A 21,766-nucleotide genomic window follows, 5' to 3' on the forward strand; every position below is an offset into this window, starting at 1 on the left:
TTCTCCCTCTCAAATTGCAGTATGAATTCAATCATATTAAGATCACTGCCTCCTAGGGGTTCCTTTACATGAAGCTCCCTAATAAGATCTGAGTTATTACACAACCCCCAATCTAAGATGGCCTTTTCCCCAAGTAGGCTCGAGCACAAGCTGCTATAAAAAGCCATCTCGTAGTCATTCAACAAATTCTCTCTCTTACACTCTGAAACTGCTGTCCGTCCCCCCCGTCCCTCTCTTGTGCATGTGCTCTCTGCCCCCCCCCGTCTCTCTCGCTCTAAAATACTCTCTCACTGACTCATTCTTTCTCACTCTCTCTTTTCTTGAACCTGTTGGTCCATGCACTCACACATCCACACAAAGCTTCAGAAGTCTGGATTGAATCCAGATCACTGGAGCTATGAGGCAGTAGTTTTAGCCACACTGCCACTGTGTCACACCAGATGTCAGGAAGCTGCTCTTCATCCAGTGGGTTGTGACAATCTGAAATCAAGCAAATAGACCTGGGGAGTTGGGGGTATTAAACTGGCAGGTGGGTAGCTGAAGTTAAGATGCAATTCAGCCAGGTCCTCGAGGGGTTGTTCGGCCCCAGCCTGGTTGTGTACCCATCTCCAGGAGACAACAGCCTTGGTCTGGATCTATGTCAGAGCGAGATGGGAGGTTTGGCTTTGCTGTGCAGCAGTTAGGAAATTCTAACCACATCTTTCCAGCAATTATTGATCAGACAGTGATATCTATCTCTGCCTGTGGCGCTTTTCTGTCCCAGCAGGGGATTTGAAGGGAAGCAGCAAAGCTTGACAGAGATGGGAAGTACATCCTAATTGCTCCACTAGCATTGATTTCTGCATTTCATTTTAAGTTGTACTTTGGCAGAGCTTTCACAGGCTGAGCGTTCAGTGTGCTCAACTTGTAGCACAGAGCTCCTGTGCTCCACCCACCACTCCTCGTCTTCTTTTGCACCCCTTTGTGGTCTTGTTCCTCCTCAGGTTCGTGGGTTTGTGCCCCTGTACAAACACTCCACTGCACAGCCCAATCTGAGCTCTCAGAACAGCATCGAGCAAGCACTGTGCTGTCCGAGGTGCTGTCTTTCTAGGGCAACAGGAATCTGAAGCCCCGCTCTGCCCCTTCCCTTGGGTAGAAGGTGGCTGATTCCAGCAGGAATATTGGAGAGATTCATCCAAGCAAATGGCATTCTGAATCAACACAATCTGATAAGACCAGGAGACAGAGGAGCAAAATTAGGCCATTCAACCGATTCGATTATGGCTGATTTATTATCCCTCTCAACCCCATTCTTCTGCCTTCTCCCCGTAACCTTTGTCACCCTTACTAAGCATCGACTAAGGGTCAAGCATTACCTATGGGAGAAAAGGAATTGCTACTGCTCCTGGTTGACAGGAGTGTATGCAGTATACAACCCTGAGATTCGCCTTCCCACAGACAGCAATGAAACAAAGAAAAACCATGAAACCCGCTCAAAGAAAAGTATCAGACCCCCCCCTGCGCAAAAAATTGCACAAAATGGCAACAAAAAATATTAGCAAATAACACAGAATATAAAACACAAAATCAAAGAGTGCATATTCAGTTCAGCTCAGTTCATTATCTGCAGGCTGCCACGAACAAAATCCCCCCCAAAATAGCAACAAAAAAGGGGCAACCAGAGGCACATCATAATGTGAACTACAGAGTCCAATCCACACACCATGTCAATTAAACCTTAGCCAAGACCCAGAGGTCCGGCACATCCTTCAACTGCATTGAGGGAGAGAGACCATTTGGACGCAGGGACTTTCCTTCAGGAGCAGTGAGTGAGAAAGAGAGAGAGAACATCGTACGCAGACACCTTCCTTGGGCAGCAGCAAGCGAGAGGCTGGTAGATGGCGCTGAACACCTGCTCACCTTCTGCACTCACCTCAGTAATTTCAATGTTCCTTGACACTCTAATGGGCAAGATTGGCAAAAAATGGAGTTGCTCAAAGCCTCATGCCCCATTTCCAGGCTTCTTGGCTTCAGGCTGCTCAAAGCCCTCTCAGAGACAGCAAAGTGCCAGATCGCTCAATCAGCCCAAAAACGCACCACCAAAATGGATATCACAGATTCCAACAGCAGCAGAACCATGACATACAAGAAGTGAAAGAAGGCGTTCTGTGAACTGTCTTGAGGATGTCGCCCTTGGTCATGTTGTTTGCTGGCGTATTCTCTTTCCAAATCGCTGCATCAGGACTAAGACTGGAGAGGGGCAATGGCCAGTACAATGAGGAGATTGGGTAGTAGTGAGTTGGGGGTCTGAGGTGATTGGTGCACTAGGGAGTGGTGACAAGTGATAGACCAAAGAAGGGCAGGTAGTTGTTTGGCTATGGCAAGTTCTACAACAATTTAAATGCTGTGAAGAGTTTTGCAATATCGGTGATAAATAAATCTTTAATCTCTCTTCCTCTGATCCCAGGACTTCATCTCTTCCTCTGTAACTCCATGGAATGCCCTCTCAATACTGCACAAACCAGATATCCACTCTCAACATTGTGAGGCAACATGGTAGTAACAGCTAGCGTAACGCTATTACAGTACCAGTTTGTAAGTTTACCCTGTGACCATGTGGGCTTCCTCTGGGTGCTTCAGTTTTCTCCTATATCCAAAAGATGGCTAGAGTTAATAATTTCTGGGCATGCTGTGTTGGTACTGGAAGCATGGCAACACTTGGCAGCTGCCCAGCACAATCCTAGCTGATTTGATTTGATGCAAACAACATATTTCGCTGTAGGTTTTGATGTACATGTACTGTGCAAAAGTCTTAGGCACATATATTTAGCTATTACTGTGATAATTTTATGTTTTGCACTGTACTGCTGCCAAAAGCCAAACAAATTTCATGACATATGTGAGTGATGAAAAATCTGATTCTGATATGGGTCTCTGTTGTGGACTGAGAGAGGGAAGGCAGCAGGGAGAGGAGAATCATAGTTGGGAAAAGGGGGAGGGAATGGGAAGAACCAGAGGGACATTCTGTAATGATCAATAAACCATTTTTGGATTCAAATGACCTTCCCTGGTGTCTTAGGGCTGGGTGTGCCTGTACCTGTGCCACCACCTCCCTGCCCCTGGCACTCCTTCTCTGCCACCTGTTCCATACCTGTCCCGCAGTGCTCCACCCTTGCCATTCGCAACATCCTTTGCTCCCGCCAGATTTACAAATTCACTCTCTGCTCCATGTATGATACTGTGCAAAAGTCTTAGGCGCCCTAGCTATATAGTATATGTATGTGCTAAAGACTTTTGTACAAGTACTGTACATGTGACAAATAAAGCTAATCTTAACTTATAACACTGTAACCTTGACTGCCAAAGCTATTCAGCACTGACTCATTTTCATGTTGGGCCTCAAAAAAGTGAAAAACCATTATACTGACTGATTTTAACTTTCTTCCTCACTAAAGCCTGATTTTTACTTCTGCTTCAACGCATCGCCATAGGTACTGCGTTGCCGCAAACCTTACGCAAAGCCGACGCATATCTCTATGGGAGAGCCTGCGTTGCTGCAACGCGCACCTCTCCCAAAATGTAACCGCACGTCGTGGCAACACAGACCGTAAGAACTGTAATTGGTCCACTTGATAGCATCGCATTTCCTCCTACGCTGCAGTAGCTTCCCATTGGGCGACTGAAGGGCAGGGAAGGAACTCTGGCTGCAATGCTTTCCATAAAGCTTTACAGACCTCTGAAATTATGGAGGACACATTTCGTTTTTACGAAAAAAGATGCTCGCTCCTTGTTTACCCCGAGAAAGACTACTATGACCATGAAGCCTTGCACGGGCAGGTGTGTCTGCATGCGTGACGTGCGCGAATTGCAGAGCGACGCAGACACACCAACGCACAAGTATAAATGCTCACAACGTGCGTAGGCCACTTGCGTAGGTTATGGCGTCCAGTTAACGCAGAAGTATAAACCAGGCTTAACTCCGGAACACTGAAATCTATCGGTTTCTCTGCCAGGGATCAAGTAGCTTGGTGCAGCAGTGTAGAGCAATTGAATGCTCACAATAAAGTTAGTAGAAATTTTTGAGCAACACACACAAAATGCTGGAGGAGCTCAGTAGGTCAGATTCTGGTCCAATGCACAAAGCACTGGAGGAACTCAGCAGGACTATCATGGAGGGAAGGGGGCAATCAACATGTAGGTTGAGACCCTTTATCGGCACATTTATTCCCTGCTGTCCATAGGTAATGCCTGACCTGACTGAGTTCCTTTAGCGTTTTGTTTGTTGCTCTAAGTTGCAGCACTCCTGTTTCTGCCTACTTAGGAAGTCTGGTTACATTTCTTGTTAGCAAGGGCATTAGGCATCCAGTGCTATTAACAGTGAGATTCAACGGCCAGGAAGGCAGTTCTGCAAAGGATCGTGGAGAGTGAAGAGCATGGCAAGGCACAGAAGACGTCATGGTCAACCACTGAAGCCCCCAGATGTGATGACTACTTGTAGCATCGGACCCAGACTTCCATGGCCGAGAGAGTGAAACTGCCCCAGTGCAATGGCTTTTCCGCTTTAAACAAAACACTGCCACACGGGTTTCCTGTCGTCATCAGATATGATGGATAACCAATCATCAATCCATGATGAGAAGAAAGGTCTCAGCCTGAAATGTTGACTTTTTACTCTTTCTATACATGCAGCCTGACCTGCTGAGTTCTTCCAGCATTTTGTGTGAGTTGCTTTGGTTTCCAGCATCTGCAGATTTTCTTGTGTTTACAATGTTTTGAGTAATTTTATTTTGTGCAAGGCTTATTCTGACCACTGAGTAATTCCAGTTACTGAAGAATAAATTGCAAGGACAATTTCTTGCTGTATAATTCAGGAGGATTGGTTTGTGTTTTCTTTTTGTCTTATTCTGGCCATCTACAATTGTTACCATTTCATGCCGGCCATTTGCAAGTACCCTTTCTCCTTTTTAATTGATGTTTCCTACCTCACAACTCAGACTACACAGTTTATACTGATCTCCTAAGTTCAAAAAAATATATATATATGAAATCTAACCAAAGGGAGAAAGTGTCCAATTCAAGTTCAATGTACGTTTATTATCAAAGTGTGTATGCAGTGTACAACCAAGACCCATCTTCCCCATGGACAACCAGGGAACCAGTTTAAAGAAAAGCATCAACCCCACCTCCCACACACTAAAAGAAACACAAATTGTGCAAATGGCAACAAAACAAATGAGTGGAAACACAGAATAGGAAAGACATAGTCAAAAGGCATATTTGAGTTCAGCTCAGCAAGTCACCCCGATTCAGAATCACTCAAACTAGCATCAAAAATAGGAGCGACCAGAAAACTAGAACTCATCAGAAATGTGAGAGTCCACAATCCACAACACAAGTGTATTTACTTAACTAACTTGCTGCCTGTTACACCGCTGGTGTTTAGGGCAGCAGTGAAGGTCCTCCTTCTCTGTCTGTCTACACTGTCAAGATAGAAGGATTCTTTACTGCTGGTTCCATAACAGTTTTTTTTGACTATTCGGGGTTCTTAGCCCTGAGCTGAATCCCTGAACCTGGAGGACCAAAGGACGACTCTTAGTCTGGCCTCTTTGGTAGTGGTGACGCTACCAAGAGCCAAAGCATAAAGCCCTGACTCCAGCCGGCTTAGTTCTCCATATCATTGAGGCATGCAAGCCTCCAAACCCAACAACAGGTTGTGGTCCTCTTGGAGGAATACAAGTGTATGTAGAGGCAAAAGTATAAGAATGCACATGTATGTGCAAGTGTATATTTTCTTGTATGTTATGTGCAGGTATGACTATCTATACACACCTAGTTTCATGTGTATCATCATCATCATCATCATCAGGTGCCATGCCCAGTTTGAGCTTTGACTGCCTTGGCCCACACACTCCTGTTTCGGGTCGAGTGGATCAATTCATTGGTATTCATTTTCAATTCTCTGGCTGCTGTCTCCATCATCATTTGTCTTTGTCTTCCTTATGCTTTCTTCCCTTCAATCTTTCCCATAATTACCGTGCATTCTAACTCCTCTTTCCTAATCACATGTCCAATGAAGTTACGTTGCCTTTTCATGATCTCATACATTATTTCTCTTTTTGTGTTTGTTCTGTTTATGACATCCTTGTTAGATGTCCATGATATTCTTTGCATCCTCCTCAAAAACCAAAAAATGAATGTGTATGCATTTATATATATGTCCGTACAAATAGGCACATAGATTTGTAATGATTGTATGTAAGAAAGTGGGGGAAAAAAGAGATGGAACACCGGTACACAGCAGGGGTGTGTTCTCAGCCCCATCCTCTATTCTTTTTTCACCCATAACTGCTCTACCATTCACTCCACCAACACCATTGTCAAATTTGCTGACGATACCACCCTAATAGGTATCATATCAGACTGTGATGAGACAGCCTATAGGGAGGACGTACAGCATTTGACAGAATGGTGTTGTCATAATAACCTGGACTTGAACATCACAAAAACCAAGGAGCTGATAGTAGACTTCAGGAAATCAAAGCGCGTCGAGCATTCTGCTCTGCACATATACGGGAAAGAGGTGGAGAGAGTAGAGAGTTTCAAGTTCCTCGGCGTCCACATCTCGGCTGACCTCACCTGGACTACCCATATCTCTTATCAGGTGGGGAAGGCCCAACAGAGGCTCTACTTCCTAAGGAAGCTAAAGCACGCTCTCCTCCCTCATCACCTGCTGATCAACTTCTATTGGACAACTATAGAGCCTCCTGACGTATCGCTGTGCAGTGTGGTTTGCCAGCTGCACAGAACAGGAAGGACTTGCAGCGGGTGGTGAAGGTAGCAGAGCGGGTTATTGGCACATTATCCTCCCTCAGAGACATTTATACTGGCAGACTTCAAAAGAAGGCTACTTGTATTTCAAAGGATCCCACTCATCCTGGACATCACCTGTTTTCCCCTCTACCTTCTGGGAAGAGATACAGAGCATTAGGGATGAAAACAAGGAGACTCCTTAACAGCTTCTACCCACAAGCAGTGAAATGTAAAACACCCCCTTCCCTTCTCCTGCCCCCCTCCTAAGACAGCGGCAGCTAAATGCATCACACTTCCAGGAATGGCAGGTGTGCAATAGTCCTACCCCACCATCCATATATTATTAATTTTGGACTGCACTCCTGAGGTTTTAGAGTTTATTTTATGAATATATTCTTTGTCATGCTGCAAACGTTGAGCCGCTAAACTGTGTTTCATTGCTCCACAACAATGACAATAAAGATATTTCTCTTTAGAAATGCTTCATAAATGATTAAATGACTGGTCAAGGAACACTGAGGCTGTCTACAAGAAGGGTCAGAGCCGTCTCTATTTCCTGAGGAGACTGAGGTCCTTTAACATCTGCCGGAAGATGCTGAGGATGTTCTACGAGTCTGTGGTGGCCAGTGCGATCATGTTTGCTGTTGTGTGCTGGGGCAGCTGGCTGAGGGTAGCAGACACCAACAGAATCAACAAACTCATTCGTAAAGCCAGTAATGTTGTGGGGATGGAAATGGACTCTCTGACGGTGGTGTCTGAAAAGAGGATGCTGTCTAAGTTGCATGCCATCTTGGACAATGTCTCCCATCCACTATATAATGTACTGGTTGGGCACAGGAGTACATTCAGCCAGAGACTCATTCCACCGAGATGCAGCACTGAGCATCATAGGAAGTCATTCCTGCCTGTGGCCATCAAACTTTACAACTCCTCCCTTGGAGGGTCAGACACCCTGAGCCAATAGGCTGGTCCTGGACTTGTTTCATAATTTACTGGCATAATTTACATATTACTATTTAACTATTTATGGTTTTATTATTATTTATTATTTATGGTGCAACTGTAACAAAAAACGATTTCCCCCGGGATCAATAAAGTATGACTATGACTAAATATTGACATTTTTTGTCCAGGTATGCTAGTCTGTACTTCTGTTGTGCAATTGAAGATCAAGACAATGAACTCCTGACCTTGGAGCTCATCCACCGTTACGTGGAGCTTCTAGACAAATATTTCGGCAGTGTAAGTAGTTCTGTGTCTGTTGTTCTACCGCTTGGAGTGGGTGCTGCTGACTCAGTTAGCTGTACTACAGGAGCCGGTACAAAGGGACACAGTTACTCAGTAGAGAACATAGAAAAGTAGAGTACTGATTTCAGATTCATTTTTATGTTTCACCTTTACATTGAAATATACAATTGAATGTGTTGTTTACATTAACAACCAACACACCCCAGGGTGTGATGGAGGCAGCCTGCAAGTGTTGCCACACATTCCAGTGCCAGCATAGTATACCTACAATGCTCAGCAGAACAACACAGAATACAACAAGCCACAAAACTACACCAGCAAGAAAAGCTCCGTTCCTAAACACACACACACATACAGTGGAATTGTATGTGACATTGTGGATAGTGTAGAAGTTTGTCGTTGGTTACAATGGGACATTGACAAGGTGCCTTACACCTTCTTTGTTAGAGATGTATCTCCACCTTGCCGCCCTAGATTGGTGCGTGGCAATAATAAACCAGTTCACCAAGTTTTGCACATGATGATTTCATTACAACAATGCATTGAGTAGTACAAGGGAAAAAAACAATAGCAGAATGCAGAATAAAGTGTTAGTTACAGAGAATATGCAATTCAAGCAGACAATAAGGCACAAGGCCATAATGAGATAGATTGAGATCAAGAGTCCATTTTATCATACTAGGGAACTATTCAATAGTCTTATAACAGCAGGACAGAAGCTGTCTGGAGCCTGACGGTACGTGCTTTCAGGCTTTTATACATTCTACCTGATGGCCAGTGGTGTAGTGGCATCTCCACCAGACTTCTAGGCGATTGGTCCCAGGTTTGCACCCAGCCGGCTTCTTGCACACTTTCCATCCCTGCTGGGTTGAGCATTGAGCTGGCAACTCGGCCTCGTAAAAAACAGATAAAAATGCTAAAGAAACTGCAAGGCTGCCACCCAAGGTGTGGAAAGGAACAACAGCAACAGCCTGATGGGAGGGACGATCATGTGAAAAGATTGCAGGTGATTGGGTTGTAGTCCAGTGACTATGTAGGACCAAAATCACCTGTTTCAGAGCCATAATTATAATGGAGGGACTGAATTGGGGTGTCCTGAGAGACTTCAAAGTCAGCGAAACTCGGTACTGTAACGTACTCTGCTTCAACGTACTGGTTTATAGAATATAGAACATTACAGCACAGTACAGGCCCTTCGGCACATGATGCCAATCTTTTAACCTACTCTAAGCTCAATCTAACCTGTTCCTTCCTGCATAGCCACTCCTCCCTTTTATTTTTGTATCACCCCTGTGCCTATCTAAAAGATTCTTAAACATCTCTAACATATCTGACTCTATCTCGAACACTGTCGGGTGTACCATGCACCTACTACTTCTAGTGTAAAAAAATCTTACCTCTGACGAACTCCTTCCCCTGAACTTTCCTCCAATCACTTTAAAATTATGCCCTCTGTGCCCTCTGATATTAGCTGTTCCCACCCTGAGGAAAATATCTGGCTATCTGCTCAGTCTATGCCTCTTATCATCCTGTACACCTCTATTAAGTCACCTCTCATCCTCCTTCACTCCAAAGAGAAAAGCCCTAATACACTCATTTTTTCCTCATTAGCCATGTTCTGTCATCTGGGCAGCATCCTGGTAAATATCCTCTTCACTATCTCTGAAGCTTCCACATCCTTCCTATAATAAGGTGACCAAAACTGAACACAAAATTCCAAGTGTGGTCTAACCAGGGTTGATTGAGCTGCCAGATTATTCGCAGCTCTTGGACCTGATCCCTCGGCTAATGCAGGCCAATACACCATATGCCTTCTTCACAACCCTATCAACTTGCACAGAAACTTTAAGGGATCCCTTTGTTCCTCAAAACCACTAAGACTCTTGCCATTAACCTTGTAATTTGACTTTCTAAAATGAATTACTTCACACTTTTCCAGCTTGAACTCCACCTATCACTTCTCAGCTCAGCTCTGCATCTTGTCAATGTCCTATTGTAACCAGCGACAAACTCCTACACTATCCACAATGCCACAACCTTCGTGTCAACTGCAAACTTATTAACCCGCCCTTCCACTTCGTAATCTGAGTCAATCGCAAAAGTCACAAAGAGCAGGGGTCCCTGCAGGACACCACTGGTCACCAACATCCAGGCAGAATACATTCCATCTACTACCACACTCTGTCTTCTATGAACAAGCCAGTTCTGTATCCACCCTGCCAACTTTACCTAGATCCCATGCCTCACAACTTTCTGAATGAGTTTACTATGGGGAACCTTATCAAACACCTTATGCATCACATCTATTGTTCTGCCTTCATCAGTGTGCTTTATCACATCCTCAAAGAATTAAATCAAGCTCATTAGGCATGACCTGCCTCTCATAATCCTATCTCTGAATCTTCTCCAATAGTTTGCCCACAACTCAAGTTTGACTTGGTGGTCTATAATTCCCAGGGTTATGCTTCTTTTCTTGAAGGAAGGAATACCATTTGCCTCTCTCCAATCTGCTCCTTTGGCCAGTGAGGATGCAAAGGTCATTGTCAAAGCTCAGCAATCTTTTCCCTTGCTTCCCACAGTAACCTGAGTATACCCTGTCCAGCCCCGGGAACTTGTCTATCCTAATGTTTTTTAAAAGTTCCCGCACATCCTCTTGCTTAACGTCGGTATGTTCCAACATATCAGACTGCTTTATGCTGTCCTCTCAAATGTTAAGGTCCTTCTCACTGATGAATACTGAAGCAAAGTTTTCATTAAGGGTCTCCTCTACCTCATCTAACACCAGGCACATGGTCCCTTTACTATCCCTGATCAGTCCTACCCTCACTGTAGTCATCCTCCTGTTCTTCCCTAATCTAACTCATCAAGGCCATTTCATGCTCCCTTCTAGCTCTCCTAAGTCCATTCTTAAGCTCCATCCTGGCTACCTTTTAACTCTCAAGAGTCTGCTCCATCTAATCCTTGCTTTCTAAACCTTAAGTAAGCTTCTTTATTCCTCTTGACTAGAGGTCCCACATCTCTTATCAACCATGGTTCCTCCACGCTGCCATCTTTTCCCTGCCTCAGTGGGACAAACCTATCTGGATGCTCCCATGCAAATGCTCCCTAAACAACCTCCACGTTTTCTGTTGTGAACTTCCCTGAGTGCATCGATTTCCATTTCATGCTCTCAAGTTCACACCTAACAACATCATAAATCTCCTCCCTCCAATTTAAAAACTTCCCCATACCATCCGCTCCTATCCCTCTCCATGGTTATAGTAAGGGTCAGAGAATTGTGGTTAGAGTCTCCAAGATGCTCACTCACCAAGGGATCTGACATCTAACCTAGTTCAATACCTAGCACCAGATCCAGAATGGCCTCTCCTTTTGTCAGCCTGTCTACATATTGTGATAGCAATCCTTCCTGGACACACATAACAAATTCTGCCCATCCAAACCTTTGCACAAAGGAGGTGCCAATCAATATTAGGGAAGTTGAAGCCTCCCATATCAACAACCCTATTATTTAAGCACCTCTCCAAAATCTGTCTCTCGATCTGCTCTCCGGTGCCTCCGTTGCTGTTGTGGGGTCTATAGAACAGTCCCAATAGAGTGATTTCTCCCTTCTTATTTCTGACTTTTACCCACACTGACTCAGTAGGCAATCCCTCCACAATGTCCTTCCTTTCTGAGTTAGCAACCCTACTCCCCTTATCTTTCACCTCCCTCCCTGTCCCTTTTTGAAACATCTAAACCCCAGAACATCTAGAAGCCATACTTGGCCGTGTAACAGCCAAGCCTCAGTAATAGCCATAGCATCATAGTTCCATGTACTTTCCCATGCTGTGTCTGGTAGCTGTCAGGGGTTAGTTGCGTGGAGAAACTGAGGTCCCCAGTATTTCACCGCCCCTAACTTGTATGTTTTCTGTATTCACTGACTGAATGTATCTGTCCTGCATGAAGCCAGTATGTGTTGTCCCTTCCCATGGTGACTTGGAGAAGGTGATTATGGTGGTCTCCAAACTTCACAGCTGTGGGTCTGGAGTCATTGGTCCTTCCCAGAAAGCGTGGCACATCAGCATAGTGCTTAGTGTAATGCTTTAAAGGACAGTGATTTTGTTCAATTCCTGCTGATGTCTGTAAGGAGTTTGTGTATTCTCCCTGCGACCACATGGGCTCCAGGTGCTTCATTTACCTCCCACATTCCAAAAACGTTTGGGTTAGCATTAATATGTTGTGGGCGTGCTACAATGGTGCCAGAAGCAAGATGACACATGCAGGCTGCCCACAGCACATCCTCAGTATCTGGTGGTCGTTGGCACAAATAATACATTTCACTGTATATTTCAAAGTACATGTGACATGAAGGGCTGCTGGTTCTAGTCACTTCACTTGGAGAGGTACTAATTCGAGTCACTGCCCTCGGAGAGGCCGCCGGGTCATGATGCTCTCAGAGATGTTATCAAAATTCTGAGATTTGTAGATTGGACTGTAGTTCATATTGACCTCTTTCAGTTCAATGCTCTTTTTCATGCTGCCAATTAGCGGACTGGGGGGTTAGGGGTTTGATCTTGTTTCTCCATATGGGTGATCTGTTAGTTTTTGTGCGAGGGAAGTGTTGTGGGGGGGGGGGCGGGTTTGGAGTTTGCAAGTTTTTGTTTCTTTTTCTTTTCATGCAGGCGGGTTTGATGTCTTTCTTTCAACTACTTCTATGGTTTTCCATATTTTATGGCTACCTGGAGAAGAGAAATCTCAGAGTTGTATTCTGCAGACATACTTTGATAATAAATTGAAGAATTGAACCCATGAACCATTGAACAAATAAAGCTTTTTTTTAATTACTTAGTTGCCCTAGATGTCGTGGTGGGATTTGAACTCCTGATGGCAGGGGTAATGCCCCTCACCTGGAATACTAGTCTCACCTTGCTGCCATACACTTGTCACTTTCCAGGTGTGTGAACTGGATATAATCTTCAACTTTGAGAAGGCCTACTTCATTCTGGATGAATTTATCATGGGTGGAGAGATTCAGGATACTTCGAAGAAGAATGTCTTGAAGGCCATCGAGCAGGCTGATCTCATGCAGGAGGTAAGTGTGGTCGTGGCGCCAGTGGGGAGGTGAGGGAACAGGGATGCTGGAAATGCTGGTCAGTCCGGCTGCTGCCAGAGGTTGGAGACTGTCAGAACGATGTGAAGCCCATTTTGCACTGCTGAGGCATTGCCTCTGGGCATGTGATCCACCTCAGAGCAGATTCAGATTCAGATTCAGATTTATTTATTACCTGTACATTGAAACATATAATAAATTGCATTGTTTGCTTCAACAAACAGGGCTACCACCACCAGCTCTGCCAGGGTTATTGGCAGAGGCAAATAGATTGGGAGCATTTAAGAAACTCTTAGGTAGGCACATGGATGAAAGAAAAATGGAAGGCTGTGTGGGAGAAAAGGTTTAGGTTGATCTTAGAGTAGGTTAAAAGGTCAGCATAACATCGTGGACCAAAGGACCTATACTATGCTATGCTGTTCATTTCAACAAGCCCAAGGATGTGCTGAGGCAGCCTGCAAGTGTCACCACACAATTAACGGCAACAACAACTGGAAAAAAAAAAGTCTCTCAAACCCCTTGCGCCACCCCTCCACTCCCCACCCTCCTTCCACACTCTCATCCTCACACTCTCCCTTATTCTCTCTCTCTCACACACAAAGACTATTTTTCTTTTTTCTTTAAAGGCAAGGAGACAGTTAAAAGTTAAATATTATTACAATAGAATTACAGTACAAATTGGGTCCAAGACATTCAGTCACCACCAATTAAATTACAGTGCCTACACAGTCTTCGTCTTAATGAGAATGTGGATGATGCCTTTCTACAAAATCAGCTCTTTCATGGTTCCTTTACCTTGATCATAATTGTGATGGTAAACAGAATGGTGAGGATATGTAGCAGTGTGTTAGCACCATAGAGAAGATACCTGCCTTGGGTTTTAATGAAGGATCATGCACTGTCTTGTATGGTTTGCAGATCTATATAGGAATTCTTTGACTAAATTACCAACTAAGTTTACTGAAGCTTAACCTCTCTCCATTAAGTCCCAGCAACATCCTCGTAAATGTTCTCTGAACTCTTTCCAGTTTAATGGCATTCTTCTAACAGCAGGGTAATCAAAACTGAATGCAACATTTCAAATGCGGCCTCACTACCATCTTGTACAACTTCCATTCAACACTTCACCTGCAAATCTGCTGGGGTCATCTATTGTGCCTGGTGCTCCTGATGCAGACTCTTCTACATTGGTGAGACCTGTCGTAAATTGGGGGACCGCTTCATCGAGCACCTCCATTCTATATGTCACAAGCGGAATTTCCCTGTGGCCAAAGATTTTAATTCCCATTCCCATTCCCGTTCTGACATGTTGGTCTATGGCCTCCTCTTGTGCCAAGATGAGGCCACCCTCAGGGTAAAGGAGCAACACCTTATATTCTGTCTGGGTAGCCTCCAACTTGATGGCATGAATATTGATTTCTCCTTCAGGTAAAAAAAAATCACCTCTTCCCCGCCCCCCCCGCCCCTTCCTCTATTCGCCACTCTGCCCTACTTCTTCTCTCCTACCTACTACTTCTCCCTGAGTCCCCTCCTTCCCTTCACTCTCCTGTCCTATCAGATTTCTTCTCCAGCCATTGACCTTCCCCACCCACCTGACCTATCACCTTATAGCTATCCTCCTTCCCCCCCACCCCCAACCTTTTTACTCTGGCATCCTCCCCCTTCCTGCTCAGTTCTAGAGAAGAGTCTCATCCTGAAACGTTGACTGTTTATTAATTTCTATAGATGCTGCCTGACCTGGTGTATTCCTCCAGCGTCTTGCTTCAATATAACCTCCCAACTTTTATACTCAGTGTTGAAGACCATTGTGCCAGTGGTCTTCTTCACCACCCTGTCCACCTGTGATGCAGCTTCAGGGAACCATATACCTGTAGTCCTAGGTTCCTCTGTTGTAGAAACAGATCGCAGAACCCCACCGTTCACTGTGAACGCTCTCCAGTCATTTGTCTTTGGCAAAAAGCAGCACCTCACACTTGGTCAAATTAAACTCCATTTGTCATTTCTTGACCCACTTAATCAGCAAGTCAAGATCCCTCCATGAATCCTGATAACCAACTTCACTGTCATTGACACCACTTAAATTAGTGTTATCTGCAAACTTGCTATCATTGCCTTATACTTCTTATCCAGAACACCAATAAGATCACAGATAGCTTATTTTCCTATACAATTGTCACGTGTACTGAAATAAAAAGATTGTCTTGCATACTGTTCATACAGATCAAGTCATTAGACTATGAGACCATAAGATGTACGGTAGGAGCAGTATTAGACCATTGACTCTGCCATATTCTTCATGGCTGATCCATTTTCCCTCTCATCCCCAATCTTCTGCCTTCTCCCCATATCCCTTCATGCCCTGACCAATCAAGAATCAATCAACCTCAACCTTAAATTTACCCAATGACTTGGCCTCTACAGCTGCTGGTTGCAACGATTTCTACAGATTCACCACTCTCTGGATAATCAAATTCCTCCTCATCTCCATTCTAAAAGGACGCCCTTCTATTCTGGGGCTGTGTCCTCTAGTCTTAGACTCCCCCACCTCAGGAAACATCATTTCCACATCCACTATATCGAAATGAATGCTAACCTCAACATTCAAAAGGTTTCAGTGAGGTCACCCATCGTTCTTCTGAATTCCAGTGACTACAGACCCAGAGCCAGTAATTGTTCCTCATATAATATGCCTTTCAATCCTGGAATCATTTTCATGAGCCTCCGTTGAACCCTCTCCAATGACAGCACACCCTTTCTTAGATAAGGAACTCACAATATACCAGGTGAAGCCTCACCAGTGCCTTATAAAGTCTCAGCGTTACATCCCTGCGTTTATATTCTAGTTCTCTCAAAATGGATGCTAACATCGCATTTGCTTCATAGACAGTGCATTGAGATAGAACAAGGTTAAACAATTGCAGAATAAAGTGTAACAGCTACAGAGAAAGTGCAGTGCAGGTAAACAATAAAGTACAAGATCAAAACAAGGTAGTTTCAGTATTAAACAAGTTTTCAAAAGTCAAAGGTAAATTTATTACCCAAGTACACATAAGTCACCATATACTAGCCTGAGATTCATTTTCTTGCAGGCATTTAGAGGGAAATAAAGAAATACAATAGAATTTATGAAAAACTATACATAAACAAAGACTGATAGACAATCAATCTGCAAAAGTTGACAAACTGTGTGAAAAAACATACTGAGAACAAGAGTTGAAGAGGTAAAGAAAAGGGATTCTGCAGGTGCTGGAGATCCAGGGAATAAAGAATCAACATTTCAGCCTGAAGAAGGGTCTCAGCCTGAAACATTGATGCGTTATTCCTCTCCATAGATGCTGCCTGACCTGCTGAGTTCCTCTCACACTTAGTGTGTGTTGTAGAGTTCTGGAAAGTGAGACCATAAGTTGTGGCAACACACACAAAATACTGGAGGAATGTTTTGGGCCGAGACCCTTCAGTAGGTTCTGATTTTAATAACGGCTGGAGTCACCTGGCTTTTAAAGACACAGACCAGAAGAAGGCAATGGCAAACCACTCCTGTAGAAAACTTTGCCAAGAGCAATCATGGTCATGAGACCATGATCACCCTCGTCATACAGTACATCACATAATGATACTAATTATTATATTGGTTGTGATACATGTGGGCTGCTGCCAGCATATCCTTACATTGTGCTGGCTGTTAATGCAAATGATGCATTTCATTATATGTTTCAGTGTGTACATGATATAGTATATAAATGAATCTGAATTACAAATGGCACTTTACTGGTTGTGTTAAATTGGATTTTAATCTGATCTCTATTTCTGTCTGTAGGACGATGAGTCGCCTCGCAGTGTTCTGGAGGAGATGGGCTTGGCTTAGCTCGCTGCGGACTTTAAAAGGGACATCTTGCTCAGTTAGGGTGGGGGGAGGCAAAGGGGAAAAAAACACTAAACACTGCGTAATCTGGACTGTCTGGCGTCGCTGTCTGTCTGAAATAAATGATCGAAATCTGCACCCCCAAATACCCTCTCGCCCAACCTCTGGTTTCATCCAGCTCTCCAGATAGTGAGAACCTGGAGCCAGCGATCTGCTCTGCACCCACAGCTGGAGAAAATGCGGCAGCCAAGACTGGGGTGGGGGCAAACTGGGGTTATTGTCATTAGTGGGAAGGGATAGTACAAAACCAGGACCGGAGCAGAGGACGTTGGAGAAGGTGTTGGTGCTATTAACGAGCAGGTGTATTTGGGGGATGCCACATAACCAGGATCGGATCTGTAGTGGGATTAAGCAGGTGGGGAAAGTGTTGGAGTTACTAGAGACTACAGATGCTGAAATCTGGAGCAAAACGTAAAACGCTGGAGGAACTCAGCAGGTCAGGCAACATCAATGGGGAGAAATGGACAATCAGTGTTTCAGGTTGAGGCCCTTCATTTGGGAAGGTGTTGAAACCTAGCTGGATTCTCTAGTAGGTCAAGCTGTTTAGAGTCTGACACAAAAGGAGAACTGGATTCTTAGTGGGAGAGGTGATTTGGGGAATGATGCAAAACCAGAACTGGATCAGTGGGAGAGGTTTATTGCGGAATGATGTGCAATCTGAATTGGATCAGTTGGAGAGGTCAATTGGGGAATATGTAAAACCAGAAATGGATCACTGGGAGAAGTTAATTGGGGAATGATGCAAATCCCGAACTGGATCAGTGGGAGAGATGATTTGGGGAATGTAAAACCAGGACTGGAGGTTTTATTACAGATCCATACACAGGATTTTCAATCCTTGCTCAAGTACTCCATAAGTGAAGAGGCTAATGCTAAAGCCAATTTATTTTCTTGTATACATTTTCCAGAGTGTGACAAAAAAAAACAATGGAAGGGGTTTTCACACTTCCTTGATTTCACTTCCACTGACTAGCCTCAACAGTGTTTCTGAAGTGTTTGCCTGTGGGCATGGGAATCCTATAGAAGGTGTGAGGAATGACGTTCCCATTCCCTTTCTCCGTCTGTCAGTAATACAGGAGCCACCCGCTACATTCCACAGTGGCAGATAGAATGATGTCTCACAGCGCCAGAGACCTTGGGTTCAATCCTGACCTCTGTTGCTGTCTGTGTGGAGTTTGCACGTTCTCCCCATAAGCATGTGGGCTTCCCCCATCGCAGAGATGTGCAGGTCGAAAGGTTAATTCACCTTGGTAAATTTCCCACAGTGTGTAGATGAGGTGTAGAGTCTGGGGTGGGGGGCATTGATTGGAATGTGGGGAGAATAAATATTAAAATTAATGTAGAATTAATTGGTTGAGTGTGTAAACTGGATGGGCTGAAGGGCCCATTTCCTTGTGTTTCTCTCTGACTAGTATTAATGGAGAGAACTGATCCGGGGTGGGTGGGGTGAAGATAATGGAGTGGCTGTATGGGATGGGGAAGGGAGTTCTGTTGTTGAGCAGAACTGACCAGTATACCGGCATGTTAATGGCAAAATAATTGACAAGAGTCTGGCCAAACACTGTGCCAATCAGGACTGTATATCTATGCGAAATATTTTTGACAAACCTTTAGGTAGAACTTTTTGCTGGGATCTATATCACCAGAAAGGGGAAGGGAGACATAATATTTACTCTTTAAGCGCATGGAGACAGAAAATCGAGGATCAAATAATTACTGTAGTTTGAACAGTTGGTGAGATGCTCAATTGGGGATCTTCCAGTTGATTTATGTGGGATTTGGTTTTGCTTTTTTTTTAATGATGAGGGTGTCATTCTCCCTCCCCCTGTGTGTCTCTGTGTCTGTCTGTGTCTATCTTTGTGTGTATGAGAGGGTGAGAGGGACTACAGTGTAACATCATCTGAAGATGGCTTAAATACTTTGAGTGAGCTGGATGGGGTTTTGTTCTCACTGCATGGGCGGAGCTGCTTGAACCATTCTCATTAGATCATTCATTGTTACATTTGTCTGTTCCAGCACTACCTGGCTACCATGTTTTGTAGGTTACAACAACACTACATTTGGCAGGGATAGAATGGTCTGAGAATGGTAAAAACACAGGAAGAGACCACTTGGCCCATTGAATACCTCAGCAATCTCCTCAGTTCTTTTATTGAAGCCCTACATTAGTCAGTGTCCATCAAGTTTCCTTTCACAGGCTCTGCTTTCACCTTGTATCTTTTGTCTAAAACTGAATCAGGGTCTCCCCTACACTGTTGCAAACTCGTGCATTTGCCACCCATTGAAGCCACATCTTGTCCTTTGCTGGGACCATCTTGGCTGCTCAGTGTATAAAGTAATTTGATCCAGATTACCTGATGCTCCTTTTTTGTAAAAATTCTACACTTCTGCTGGCATGTCCACTTAAGATGAGAGAGTGCATTTTTTTCTGTTAGTTTTGCTTGTAATCACATATCGATAAAGGCCTCCAACTCGGCAGGTATGCTCTCCCAGCTGTGTGCTTGCACAGCCTACCAGCATTTTTACAGTGTCCTTGCAGTTACACCACAGAGTACATCCTTTGACCTTCAGCCACAGACAGATCAGTAGACAGAGCACATGGGTGTAGCTATCAGAAGGTTAAGTCCTGCCCACCCATCGGAGAGCATCTGCTCCTTTCAAACTTCCCATAACTCACTTTAGGACAAACCATCTTGTGTGTTTTGCAAGTCACCCTTTGGATTCAAGAGAGGCAAAATCCACTTCCTCCGTGACCTCTCGGATATCTCCAGAGGCACACACTTAGGAATTGTCCCTTCCCATGCCACAAGGTTGTCCTCTCCTCTCCTCATCCAACCTGACATTAGCCAGTCAACAATAACAGCAAAAGAAGTTATGAAATCACATGACTAGCACTATGTGACCTTTCAAAACTGATGTCCCTTCATTTTAAAGAAAACTGACATTTTGTACAACTCACATTCCTGTTTTTGTAAAAAAAATACTAAACCTGATGCCACATCCATTTAAGAAGAGAGCTTGCATTTTTTTTTTGTTTTACCTGAAATCCCACATCACTGAGGTCCAGGACGGGGGTTTCCAACCCGGGGTCCACAGACGCCTCAGTTCACAGTAGGGGTCGATGGCATAAAAATGTTGGGAACCTCCGGTCTAGGATATGACGAAATCCCTTTGTGTTGACCACCTTATGCTGGTTTGATGTCTCATTCTGGCGACTGCATCTCCTTTTATTCATTTGAGAGAGATGGGTGCCTTCCTAAATGGCATAGGACTTTTGAGCTTACTGCTCTGTTTAAGGGACATCTAAGAATCAGGGGCATTGTTGAAATAAAGGGGTTGCCTGAGGAGGAAATAACTTGATTATAGGCCATCTTCAGGCTATGAATATGGACATCCAAATGAACTCCCATTATATTAAATTCAAAAGCCCGATGGCTGAATTAGTTTCTTGCCTGTCTTCATTGTTAGGTCTTTCTTATCAGTCTTGTGTGCTTTGGTACCGTTCAATACAAGGGGAGTTCCAGTTACCATGTTGAGAGATTTTTGTGTCGAGTCTGACTTGTGAACAAAATTAACTAGAAGACTGAGCTTGTTCATTACTTAGCAGAGCCCATTCATTGGACTTTAAGGGGAATGAAAGACATGGGAGGACGAATCCCAGAGGATTGATTCCCCTTGGGAGGAGGTAATTTGAGGATGATGAGTTGCCTATTTTAGACAGGAGTGGGAAATTTCTTCAAGGGACTGTAAAGCCTGTGGACTTTCTCCACCCAAGCAGCAGCAGGTTAATTCAAGGGAGAGAAGGGCTTTTGGGCTGCAGGGCTGGTCAGGATCAAACTGCACAGTGCAGTTGGGACAAAGGCCAAAACAGCCATGATCTCATTGACTGATGGAACAATGTCCATACGTCTGTGGGTTCAGAGCCTGTATCGGGTAAGGGGAGCAAATTCCCTTCCCTAAGCAACATTGGTAAATCATGTAGGTTTTAATGATTGGTAGTTTAATTAACTAAGTTTAAGCTACCCAGATGCCGTGGTGGGCTTTGAACTAGCTACCCTGGATCATGAGACTTCATAGGTGGTGGGAGGATGCTGAGGGGGCAGAACTTAACAGGAATGCCTCCTGTGCTGGAAAGGTTCTGTGGACTGCCTTAAATAAGAAATTGAGGCAGAGGAGAGTAACTAGATTTGAAATTTGTCATGATTTTGTACACTCTTTCTGACAGTTAATTTCACTGAAGCCAGTGTAGCCAGATCTTGGAAGTGACTTAATGAGAGCTCAGTGCAGGCAACTGCATGTTGCACACTTAACTACCACTGACTTTGCAGTCAGATTGATGTCAGATTTCAGATTAATCAATCCATACCTCTCTTCTATCTGGAATTTTGAATGTTTATTTTTGGACTATTGTGGAGTGAAGATATTCATGTACAGTATATCTGTGAAATTTGATGTTTTATTTATTAAACATTAAACAGGTACAGCTCATGCATCAGTGTTCTTATTCCTATTTAACCATCGTGTCTTCTTAATTTAATGAAATGTGTTTGGCAAATTTATCACATGTACATCGAAACATACAGTGAAATGCGTTGTTTGCGTTAACAACCAGCACACCGATGGATGTGCTGGAGGCGGGCCACAAGTGTTGCCACATTCTGACGTCAACATCCTCTTACTCCTTACTGCCCGTTACACCACTGGTGTTGAGGGCAGCA

At 44.1% G+C, this 21,766-nt stretch overlaps 1 protein-coding gene across 2 annotated transcripts in view; it reads left to right on the forward strand.

The window, feature by feature from the left end:
- LOC134346913 (AP-1 complex subunit sigma-1A) overlaps positions 1-21,530 on the forward strand; it is a 104,068-nt gene extending 82,538 nt beyond the window's left edge. For both annotated transcript variants that reach the window (XM_063048754.1, XM_063048755.1), the window contains exons 3-5: positions 7,923-8,031; positions 12,971-13,108; positions 16,944-21,530. In XM_063048754.1, coding sequence (XP_062904824.1) covers positions 7,923-8,031; positions 12,971-13,108; positions 16,944-16,991 — 295 coding nt within the window. In that variant the 3' untranslated portion in view covers positions 16,992-21,530. The remainder of the gene's footprint in view (positions 1-7,922; positions 8,032-12,970; positions 13,109-16,943) is intronic.
- The last annotated feature ends 236 nt before the right edge of the window (positions 21,531-21,766 follow it).

Source organism: Mobula hypostoma, chromosome 5, assembly GCF_963921235.1.
Source record: "Mobula hypostoma chromosome 5, sMobHyp1.1, whole genome shotgun sequence".
NCBI lineage: Eukaryota > Metazoa > Chordata > Chondrichthyes > Myliobatiformes > Myliobatidae > Mobula > Mobula hypostoma.